Source organism: Pipistrellus hanaki (assembly GCF_964339955.1).
Source record: "Pipistrellus hanaki genome assembly, chromosome: 5".
Taxonomy (NCBI): domain Eukaryota; kingdom Metazoa; phylum Chordata; class Mammalia; order Chiroptera; family Vespertilionidae; genus Pipistrellus; species Pipistrellus hanaki.
The window spans coordinates 19,603,283-19,615,751 of NC_140507.1; the positions used below are offsets into that span (position 1 = coordinate 19,603,283).

The window sequence follows — 12,469 nt, forward strand, 5'->3', positions numbered from 1 at the left end:
AGTATTAATTTCATATAGATTACAGGGGGCTGACAGGTAAGTAGAAAGGGCCTATGTCGATCATTTGCCTGGCCTACACAACAGATAAGACGTTCTTAGGAGTTCAGATCAGGTTCAGAGTCCTATAGGAAGTAAAAAGGGTCTAGAAAGTCCAGGAGGTAGCTAAGATTATTATTAAATCTATGAAGTGGCTTCAGAATCTCAAAAGATGAGAGACAGGAGTAACTAACACTGGCAAGGCAGGAGTAAGCATCATTGTCTAGGAGGGATAGTTGGTGGGGACAGGCAGATAGAGGTACATAACTGAGATCAGGTAGCCAGGATCAAGGAACCAGCTAGAGAGCCAGAGACTACTTGGTTTGAGACTCAGCAATGGAGGAGGTGGGTGTCAGCCCTCAACATTGTGGGAGTTCAGACACAGTTGAAGGTCTGATCCCAGACCCTGACTGAGCACCAACTTGCAGATATGGACCCCAAGAGATCAATTGAGTGGCAGATGAGCTAAGCCACTCAGTTGGAAGGGGGTGATTTAAATTGAATGTAGGTCTGCTGTGGTGGTGACTGCTAATGTGCTCCCTGTTCAGACCTAACACAGTACCGGGGTCTGGACAGGACACACTAACTTCAAGGATGAACAAGCACATATCACAGAACAGTGGTGTGGATGATGGGGAGTTCTCAAAAGCTGGTGATGTTGGATAAGTTACCACACCTCTTGCAGCTTCCTCACACACAAAATGAATATAACAATAGCTGGTTTACCTACTTCTAATACTGGCCATGCACCAGTTAGTGCAGCATAAAATACTTCATGAATTGTAAAGGGTTATATAAATATAGTGTGACTTTTTTGCTTTGTGCATTGGGGCCCTACAATCCAGAGTTCCTCCCTCCCCCCTGGCTTTTTAATTTTTTTTTTTTTTTCAATCAAACCCCTGGCTTTGTTGACTATAGTAAATCTTTCTGGGGTGATACTAGGCTTAGCCAGAATCAAATGCAGCAGCTATTCATTTCCTATGATTTCTATCATTGATGCCTGGTATTAGCATGGAGAGTTGAGAGTTAACAGGATGTGCTCTTAGGACTGGCTTTTTTCAGGAATGGCAACTCAAGCATCTTCCAAATTTAGTCTCACAAGGAAGAATAGATTACTATAGTGAGTAATAATGAGTCACAAGGAGCACAGTTCCATGCCCTTGCTAATGAACAATGCAGAGGAAGATAACGTCTGAGAAAGAAAAGGGGGACAGAAATTGAAGAAACTTCAACACACTAATAAAATGCTCCCAAATAAAAATAGCTAGCACAAATATCCCCAAATGCCATGCATCACAGTGCATTTCCAGGAATTAATGGTTCATCTGATTAAAACAGAGATTTTAAAGTACAATTTGATTATCTAAATATTGCCAGGTCAGACAGAGTGACCAGAACAAGATAATGGAGTCGGGTTGGGGAACACAGGGGAAACTTAGGAATTACATCATTTATAGTACTTTTCAAGTCCTGGCCTTAGCAAGCTTTTCAATGAGTGCAAGGAACATTAGTGATTTTAATTTCCTCCCTGTCGGGACATATCTCTGGCATTTAAATATTACGCTGCAGAATGTTCACTGTAGACAAAAGAGTTAAAGCTGTAGGCATTAATTCAATGCAACTCTAAGAGGCAGGGGTGGGGCTAGTGGAAACAGTAATATAATAGGAGAAAAACTAGCTTTGCTTGATTTTCACTATTAAATACCATTCCTTGCCAAGAATAAGACTGTTGAAAAATAAAATCATTTCATACTTTTTCTCTTTGAGAATAAGCAAGGATTTTTTTTAAGACTAACAAGGACCATGGAAGCGATGGGTGTCAGCCTTCAAAATTGTGGGAGTTCAGACTCAGCTGGAAGACAGGACCCAGATTCTGACTGATCACCATGCAGCAGAATATGGACACTGAGAGATTATGTTTAAGTGAGGCCCCTCCCTCATCTCCAGAGAGAGCTGTACTGAAAACTAAGATAGCATTATAGTTGGCCCTTTATAGTTGTACTCTGGTTCTTCATTCACATCCGTGAATTCAAACATATAAAAAATATTGGGGGAGGGGATGTTACGTTTTTGCTGAAACGTACTATGTAGTTAGGCCTATAATGGTCGTCTGTACTGAACAAGTACAGACTTTTTTATTATTTTTATTATTATTATTCCCAAAACAATACAGTATAACAACTATTTACACAGCATTTACACTGTAGTGGGTATAAGTAATATAAAGATGATTTAAGGTGTATGAGTGGATGTACATAGGTTATATGCAAATATTACACCACTGCATATAAGAAAATTGAGCTTCTGTGGACTTCGGTATTCTTGGGAATCCTGAAATTCTAGCAGCGATCAGGACCAGATATTAGACTTCAATTCTAATAAGAAAATAATTCAGAGCCAAGGAACTCAGATATAAGTGAAAGTTTATCTAGAAAATCACAATCAAGTGAGCCAGGGAGGAAGTAAGCCAATTAGGCTGCCTGGACTCTGGAAGCAAGTCACAGAGGGGAAAAAAGAAAAAAAAAAAATGCGCCTGCGGGAAGGAAAGGAGAAAGATCCCAGCTTGATCCAGAGAGAGCTCTAGCCTCCAGAAAGAAGGTGGTGGGGAAAGGTATGTGCCAGAGAGAGACCTTTGTCTTATGGATGAAAAGGAGCCACATGTTGACTAGCTCAGGGAAGTCCTTCGAGGTGGCCTTGCAAACTCACCCGAGACCTAAAGTAATGACAAAGACAGTCTAAAATTAACGCTTTTTAACTAAAAGCAATTTATGGCGGGTAGTCATGTCCTTGGCTGGTATCTTCCCTGAGAAAGGTCAATCTTTATCTTAGCTGAGCCTATTGTCTTTTTGTATCTACGATAACAAATCCTTGAAATGTCAAAGTAATTTTTCTTTTCCTGGACCCCTCCAAAGCACAGGCACTGCTCTGCAGAGACCACAAATCCCCTCATTGAAGTATGCGTCTATCATTTCACTTTTTACCAAACCCCAGAGGTTCCCCCACCCCCTGCTTTGCTTTCTCCCGCCTCCCTAATCTGGTGATGACCAGTGTATTTCATGTAACCCACCTATATCTCCTCTTTTGATTGTAGTTATAAAACAAGTGCAAAACTGCCATTCTCCAGAGCATTATCTCAATCCGTTGAGATTCTGCTTCCCAGCATTTGTCAACAGTTTGGCTCAAATAAACTCACAAAAAAATTCTTACGTGTGTTGAAGGTTTTTATCTGGCAGTCCCAGGAGAGGATCTCAATAGAACATTCATCAGCTTCCCAGGTGTGTCCTTTCAGGGTCCTGGTCTCCACTGATCAGTAGGTGCTGGGGCAGGGGGTCATTTGTCATGGCAGCCGGTCCTGCTGGCAGCCAGTCCTGATGGCAGCCATGGCATTGCCCTGCCTGGCCTTCCTGCATTTCTGGGTCTGGAGCTGAAACACAATTGAGATCTAGATGTTATCTTTAAGGCTTAAGGCTTAAGGGAGTGCTAGTGCAAGGCTTTTATGGAAGTAGTAGGAGGCTATTATCCAGAACCATGAAAGGTGTGTGCATGGGTGGGGGAGGGGAGGTCCTACATCACATGACCAGTGGTATGCTAGGGGAGGAAAAGTCACCTTGGAGGAGACATCTCACCTTATAATTGCTCCTTGCTAGATATGGAACCTTCCATACTGGTCATGTCTAACTGCCATCCCCCTACCCACCATGGCTACTGAGGGATGACTGTATTGCCTTTCTTAAATATTTTTAAAAGATATTTCCCAATCTTTTCTAATTTGTGAGTCCAAAGTATACAAGTCATCTTCAGTAAATAGCATAATTTTTTTTTTTTTTTTTTTTTTTTCCCCGTTGAGTTTACTGAGAGCAAGGGAGAAGGACAAAGTTCAATTGGCCGCCTCTGGCACGCCCACTACTAGGGATCCTGCATCCTGGACATGTGTCCTGACCAGAAATTGAACAGATGACTGGTTCATGAGTCGTGGCTCAAACACTGAGCCACACTGGCCAGGCGTCAGCACAATATTTTTAAAGCTAGAATCTGACTTTTTTTAAAAAAGATTACAAATTGAAGCCTAGAAAAATATTTAAGGTAGAGTTGTTACTGGAAAGGGGACCTGGCCCTAAATGGGTATGCCTAGGGCCAGCGGGTAGTGTGTGGGTTCTTGATTTCCTGCAGAAAAATTTCACAGCATGAGTTCAGGTGAGTTTTAGAGAACGTTTGTTAAAGCAGGGGACAGTGAGACAAGAAAGGGCTGGAGGCACATCGATTGGTTGCCTCCCAAACTCTCCCTGATCGAGCCTGCAACTAAGGTACTGCCCTTGATCAGGAATCATATCGCAACCCTTAAGTCATTGGGCCATGCTCTAACCACTGAGAAAAACGCCTAGGCTATTCTCTTAACTTCATGTGTCCTTTGGTATGGTTGGCAAATGGCACTAACTGGATTTCTGCTGTCTCCCTGAATAGGGTGATTTAAGCTATTTACCCTCTAGTTGGGGAGAAGTGTAAATAATTTATTCTTAAACTAGAGGCCCATTGCATGAAAATTCATGCAAGAATAGGCCTTCCTTCCCCTGGCTTCACTCCCTACAAGTCCTTATTCCCGGCTGCCAGGGAATCTGCAAGTCTTCACTTCTGTAGCTCCCTCCAGCCTCTGCCTACCCCTTCATAGTAGGCATCCCGCCCCACCAGGCTGCATATGCAAATTAATCCACCATCTTTGTTGGGTTAATTTGCATACTCACTCCCTGATTGGTTGGTGGGCGCCATGGAGGTATGGTCAATTTGCATATTTCTCTTTTATTAGTGTAGATGTTCTTGGTTTAGGGAACACAGGGATTTTCTAGATGGCTGTACACTGCTATTTAACTATCTGGTCTCAGTTTCCCTATTCCACTTGTCCTGGTTTACTGGCCTGTTTCAGTCACAACTAAAATTCAGATTTCTTGACAACTTAGGTCAGCATATATTTCCTTACACTATTTAACCTAGCCCTTAAATACCCAAATAAAGAGATACTTTGGTTTCTCCTCTCCCAGCCCAAACTACTTTTTAAAAATAAAATAAATTTCTACTACTCTTGTATTGTTTCCATGGCTCTTGCTTAAAGTTAGGAAAACTTCCTGGTTTTCTACTACTCTAAATGTAGATGACAACATTTTATTTGTAAACAAAAGGTAGAAAAGGACGCATTCTCATTTAACAAAGTACACTGAAATGCCTAACTCAAAATGTAAACTATTTCTATAGTAAAGCCTGGGTTAATCTGTTTGGAACAGTGACAAATGGAATTCTTCCCCATCTCTAAGACCTTTTACATTTATTTCTGTGGGAAACTTGAGCTCATGCAAAATATGAGAGATTTGAACATATATGAGATTATTCTGTTTTCATAACTGATTAAATATATTCTTGATTTTGAGGGTCCGTTGACCTCTTACAGGAAACAAATCCCTCCACTCTTCCCACTACCCACTCCCCTCCTTCAACTAAACCTAAATATCTATAAAACACAATTGTTTCACCAATAGCCAAACCAACAAATGTGTCCTGTTAGCTGTGTCCATAAAAGGGACATTCTCAATTGTATGAGCACATCACAAACCACAGAACTTGCAAAATTCTTGAGATTTTGAAATGTGTGGGGAAGAGAATAGGGGAGTTGCGAAGAGTTCTTCTAAGTTTATTGGGTTTTTCAACAATGGGTGGTCAGACAAAATCCAACTACCACTTTTAAGAAAGTGAAGGGTTAGAATTTAAATTTGAAGATAAGTGTAAGAAAGGAGAAAATAGGATAACACATGAACATAGTTTTATCCATCACAAACTGTACCAAAACAGAACCAGAAGTTGTTGTTTATTATATAAGGGGCTTTAAGACTAGTAGGATTTCAAGAAATATACCTTAACCAATTAATTTTGGATATGAGCTAAGATTTACTACAGGAATATTCATTAAGGCATTATTTATACTATTAGCAAAAGTTTGAGAATAACTGCAATATAACTTGGGATTGGTTAAATATTGTTCCATCAATATAATACATATTTAATATATAGACATTAAAAATGATATTTTGAGAGATTATTTACTCATATGGGACCATGACTCCAACAAATCACTAAATGAAAAAAACAAGTCTCAAAACTAAATGCACACTATGATTACTTGTTGCAAGTTTTAAGAAATAAAATCAAATATATGTATACACACATATACATACAATATACACACATGACATACACAGAAAAAAGACTGTACATTTATATAACTCAAAATGTTAACATGTGTTGATTATCTCTAAGAGATTTTTGTTTTCTTTTTTCTGATTTACCTAAAATTTTCAAGTGAATATATGTCACTTTTATAAGGAAAAGAATAGTGAATATTTTATATTTAAATGATTAATCACATACACATGAAATTTATCAATCTTTAGAGTCTTGAAGCCTTATGAGTCAAAAGCATAAATTCAAATAAAATTGATTGAAATAAATGGCTACATAAAATGTAAGAAATGTTCATGGAATATCTCAAATGTTTTTGAAGTTGCTATCACAGATGCAGCAGTCTACTTTCACAAAACCTTCTGAATAACAGCAGAGGAGGGAAGGGACACAGAAAATGCTGTCATAGCCAATGACTGGAAAACAGGCTGAATGGATTATCACTCTGACCCAAAAGGACATTTCTGATGTTTTCTTGTTTTCTATCACTCCACTAACTTATCTGATAACCCATTGTACATGAGGCTGTGTAACAGTTAACACCTGAAACAGTGACATATTCTAAGGCATTCCATTTTTTCTACTTATTTGCACCAATCAATTCTAGAAATTGGCAGGCTGCCCTTGTGTTTTATTTTTCCTTCTTACAACATCTAGCTATACTTCTGGTGCTTGTCCTTATCATTTTACTCAAAACATACTCTGGTTACCAGTGACCTTTTCTTAGGTAAACACTAGGGCTTAACATTTTTTTTTTTCAATTCATCTTGACCTCTCTATAAACATAGAAGTATCATTGTGGCATGACTGTCCCAATTTGCATCCTACCCTTTCCTTTTTATCTTTCTGTTAGAGGTTGGGGTTCTAGTCCTTTTTTTGCCTCTAATATCATCCATATCATCTTGGGCAAACCACTTTTGTCTTAGTAGGGCATAATTGATATGTGAAAATTGTAAAGCATTTAAAAATATGATTATTGAACTAGATGTGATATCTTCTTCAAAGTCTAAAATTTTATCCTATACTTTTAAATTGCAGATTGTATTACAAATGTCCCCATTTCCCATGCTCCCCTCCCCCGCTTCCTTCACCCAGACCACCCTAGGCCTATACTTTTGATTACATTTTTAGTGAATTCATCTGATCCAGGAGTATTTTGCATTTTGGCACATTTTAGAAGACTTCTTCCATTACACCAAAGCTGCTGCTGATTCAATAAGCACAGAATGTCTTGTAACTTTAAAATAGCAGGACCTAAAACAGGTAATTCTTCAACTGCTGAGGCTGAAAGTAAATCATAAATGATACATGATTTTAAGGAAAAGGCTGAATCATAACTGACACCTAAGAGCTTCACTTTCTTAAAAAACAAACAAAAACCAACCTTTGTCCTTCTTTAAGTATGACAAATTTAAATCTTAAGATGGAATAAAATGAAATAACATTTGAAAAGGCTATGGCCACCCATATCATTTTGCTGGGTATTTGTCAGTGCTGGAAACAAATGAGGAAACATCAAATATATACACAAAATCATAGAATCTCAGTTGGAAGGCCTTCTAAAAGTCATTTAAACTAATGGGTTCCAGAGTGTGAGATTTCAAAAGCTTTTAACTTAAAATGTCAACTTTAATTTTGTCAAAAAAGAATATTAACAAAACAGCTACCTACCATTAGCACCATTTTATAAGACCTCAGCACAAAGTACTTTATTTTTTTTAATTAATTTATTTATAAATATATTTTTATTGATTTCAGAGAGGAAGGAAAAGGGAGAGATAGAAACATCAATGGTGAGAGAATCATGGATGGGCTGCCTCCTGCATGCCCCTACTAGGGATGGAGCCCACAACCAGGACGTGTGCCCTGTCCAGGAATCCAACCCTGACCTCCTGGTTTCAAGGTCCACGCTCAACCACTGAGCAACACTGGCCTGGCTACTTATTTATTTTTAAATATGTTCTTATTGATTTTTGGAGAGCCCTGAACAAACCCAGCCAGTCCCGGGCTGCTTTTCTCTACCTCTCCACCAGGGGCGACAGCTCCTTTCAAAACAAGTTGAGCTGGACTAGGTCAGTCGAGGGCGGAGGGAGTGGCGGAAAGATCAAAGGTTTAAAACCGCTTCAGAAAGCAAAGGTCAATAATACTCAACTCCAAGACCTGAAGCTTACACCTTACAAGAAAAATGGAGGTGACTCCTCTCTTAACTGTTCTGGAGGCCTGGCGCCGCAAGGCCTTTCAGGGGCCGGGCGTTGCCGAGGTGACTAACAAACAGGTAGCAAGAGTGGACCAGCCAACGACCGGAAGTGAAAATGAGCCGGGGGGGGGGGGGGGGGGGGGGGGGGGGGGAGGCGGGAACGAGGAGCTCGCCACCGCGCGCCTGCGCAGTCAGCCGGGCTGTAGTACGCATGAGCAGTTGGGCGGTGACGGGGTGACGCATGGAGCGTGAGCCGCGACTTTCACGGGTCCGGTTCCGCCCTCTTCTCACAGCCGACCCTCCGGGGCTAGTGCCGAGACGCCTTTCCCAGAGTGCTCTGCGCCGTGAAGAAGCGGCTGCCGGGGACTGGGGGCATTTTGCGTTGGCTAGAGCCGGAGTAACAAGATGGCGGCGTCGGCGGAGTGACAGGGGTCCCTCCGGGCGGGAGCCGGCGGCAGCGGTATCACCGCCCTAACTCACCGCGCCCCTTTTCCAGCCCGCGACGTCGCCGCGAGAGCGAGGCCAGTGGCGGCCGCCCGGACACAAGTGGCCCAGCCTGGGAGCCGCGAGAACCCCGCTTAAAACTGCAACCTAGCAGAAAGAAACCGGACTGGGCGGCGGCGGCGATCGGGCTCCCGTCGGCGGATTCGGGGCCCTGTGACGCCAGAAGCCGACGTGCTCGGTCCCCTGCCGCCTTCCTCCGCAGCCGTGCTCAGGGGACCAGCCCAGAGGCCCGCGTCCTCCTCTCCGGGGTGTCGGGGCTGGGCCCCAGCCTCCGCCTCTGTCTCCCACGATGGCGAGCAGCAGCGGCTCCAAGGCCGAATTCATTGTCGGAGGGAAATACAAACTGGTACGGAAGATCGGGTCTGGCTCCTTCGGGGACATTTATCTGGCGATCAACATCACCAATGGCGAGGTAATCTCCCGGGGTGGGGTTCGCGACGACGCTGCGCCCGCCGTCCTCACCCCCAGCCCCAACCGCTCGGGCCTTTCCGCCCCCACCCCCGCCCCCACCCCTACCGCACGCTCCGGGGTCCAGAGGGAGCCCGCTTCCCGGCTTAGGAACCTCTCCCACGCTCTTGCCCTAAAAGGGAAAGACCACGATAGAAAGCTTGGGTGAACTGGGAAGTTTCCCAGGATTGTAATCTGTTTTACCGTCGTTTAAGGTGAAAACGGCAAAACCTTTTTTCCAGCGATATATGTCCATAAACATATTATATATTATTTTTATATATATTATTTTTTAATCCGACTGGTCTTCTTGTTCTAATTAGGACGGCTTCCGATCGCCCGGTGTCTTCCTAACCCCTCATTACGCTTTCTGCATGAATCATTTCCCTGCACTTGAGAGAGGACGTGCGGCTTTCGTCACTGCCCCCCTGTGAAAAGGCCTTTGAGGCCGGAGCCTCCTTTTATAATCCTGACAAAGAGCGCTTTCTCCCCCCGGCCTCCCTCTTTCACCTTCTGGTCACGAGCTGGAGCTTTTGCTCATGTCTCCCTTCCTTTGCGAGTGACATTGAGCCCACAGGGATGTTGATGCCATTCTCCCCTCTCCCCTCCGCAGGAAGTGGCAGTGAAGCTAGAGTCTCAGAAGGCCAGACACCCGCAGTTGCTGTACGAGAGCAAACTCTATAAAATCCTTCAGGGCGGGGTTGGCATCCCCCACATACGGTAAGAACCCCAAGCACACGCACAGGTCGGGAACGGGGACCGAGCTGCATCCGGGCCCTGGGATTTGAGTTACACCTGGGTTTGCCTTGAGCCAGGGGTTGTCTTTGAACCGTTCGTCACCACCATCACTGAGTGCATTTCAGTTTGTCAACCTAATGTCGGTTTCCAGTGGATTACACCCTGCTCGGTTTTAGCTGCCGTCGTCCTTCCCGGGGCGCTGCGTGCGGGTCGGGAGCCTGCGGGTGAGCTGCAGGGTCGGAGGCTGCTCCCCTCCCTCCGCCCGGCACCCCGGATGCGCTAGGGGTGTGCAGCGAGGAGGGCTTGAAGGTGCCGAGGGGACCGGCCCGGCCCGCGCGGGCTGCTGTCGGAGCCGGCCTGGGAAATGGCTGCTCTTTTGTTGTGTTTTTGTTCCAACATGTCTTCCTCCTCCGCTTAGAAAATGGCGGAGCGACGTGACTCAACCGCATTTTCCTGCCCTTTTCTCTGCGTGGGGTTCCCAAGTGAAGGTGCCCGGGTTCCCCCGTGGGCAGTCCTGAGTGGATTAAACCTTTGAAAAGCCAAGAAGAAAGCTGCGGGTGGTGGTGGGGGTTCAAGAAAGGAGGTGGCATAATGACAGTCTGATCTCTGCAGCAGATGCGACGTGAAATTACTAAATTATACTATAGGAAGCCCTTCCCAAGGTGTTAATTTACTCTCAAGAATGGCAGGGTTGGCTACATTTCAGTCTGGGCACTTAAATGTCTGTGGGTAATGGCAAAGGCAGTTGGAGCTCAGCGCTATGTTGAAATGCATACTCAGTCTCAGTTGTGTTCAAAGAAAGCTTGATCACGAAACCACAGTTTGATAAGTAACTTTAACCTGTTGAGTTGTCAGTAACTCGCCAGTCACATCAGGGGAAATTGTTTAAAGGGTTTTAGAATAGTTTGGCTTTTGAGATTAAAGGGCCCTTTCCTAGAATAGATACTAAAAGATAGCTTAAAACCCAGCAATTACTCAAAAATAACAAAAAGATCCAGGGGTAGTTGAGAATTAAGTGGAATTGATATGTACTGTGGCTTCAATTTCCAATATTTATTCCTCCAATCTTGAATTAAGAACTAGATTACATACATTCATTCTGATGTGGAAACAATCAATTTAACACTATCCTGAAATAATTTCCAATGTTGATAGACATTTTAAATGGAGAAATTGAATAATGAAATGTTCTGTTGGTTGTTAAGTGATAAAGTAAATTATTTGGTAGAAAATGCCAGGTTTATCGTTTGAGATAAAGATTAATGTGAAATCTAAAATGATCCAGATTTGAGATTTTAAATTATTCCCATCCCTAAAAACAAAACACCCTGCTTTGTGGGAAAGTAAGTTTGTTACTGTGGAAGAATGAAATTTTTGATACCTCCGTGTTACCTCCGTGTTTTCCTTCTCAAAGAAAATGTCAGTTACATTAGCCTAAAAATGTTAAACTCTTTTCCCTTCGCATGTAATCTGTCCATCACTGGCACCCATTGATTTGCATTCATCACTAGTTTTTCCTGGAGTTTCATGTAAATGCAATCATACTAGTATATGTGTCTGGCTTCTCTCACTTAGCATAATGCTTTTTAGATTTATCCATTTTGGGATATCTTGTAAATTTCACAAATCATGTTGAATTTAATATATCTGGAATCATTTCAAAAGGCATTTTTTAAAAACCATTAAGCACCTGGCATTTTCAGTGCTAAACCCAAATTAAGTACATGCCCTTTTATCCAGTAGCTTTTATTTAATAATGACACTGGTACCTAACAAAAGTAATGGTTAATATACTGAATAAACAATGAGTAAAGGAAATTGTGAACAAACTAATAGGCATCTATTGTAAGATGTGTACGGAGAGTTGTGGTAGTTATAAACTGTGTGGGTAGAACTAGAGAGATTAACCTGGCTTTCAAGTTAAGGCTTTCTGGGAGAGGAGATGGGATTTCAGGATCTGGCTCTAGGAGAGCTTGGTGAACTGGTTGGGCCAGGCATCCAAGAATAGAGAGTGGCTTCTGGGAGTAGTCTCAGGCAGAAATGTGTAATTGGATGAGGGTGGGGAAGGAGTAAATTTGTTTTAGGAATGGTACATAGACACAAAAGTGGTTCATTGGTTTTAAGTGTAGGAATTGTTTCCCCACTGAAGCAGTAAGGACTAAGGAAGACTTAGTTAGAAAAGTCTTTCTTTGGGCGGCAGTTTTTACCCACATTACCTACACATCATATACACTCAAATATTTATTTGGTAAATAGTGAATTAAACTGACTTCAGCTAGATTGAATAAGGCAAACTATATTATCCTTTGTTTTAGATGTGTTGAT

General features: G+C 42.6%; 1 protein-coding gene across 6 annotated transcripts in view; it reads left to right on the forward strand.

Annotated features, from left to right (window-relative positions):
- The first annotated feature begins 8,642 nt into the window (after window positions 1-8,642).
- The window catches only part of CSNK1A1 (casein kinase 1 alpha 1), a 39,089-nt gene continuing 35,262 nt past the window's right edge, over window positions 8,643-12,469 (forward strand). For 4 of the 6 annotated variants that reach the window (XR_014795031.1, XM_084884221.1, XM_084884223.1 and 1 more), the window contains exons 1-2: window positions 8,643-9,371; window positions 10,020-10,126. Coding sequence is in view for 5 of the 6 variants with exons in the window: in XM_084884221.1 (XP_084740347.1) it covers window positions 9,249-9,371; window positions 10,020-10,126 (230 nt within the window). In the remaining variant the exon portion in view is untranslated. The remainder of the gene's footprint in view (window positions 9,372-10,019; window positions 10,127-12,469) is intronic. The other 2 variants (XM_084884225.1, XM_084884224.1) reach the window with 2 other exon arrangements.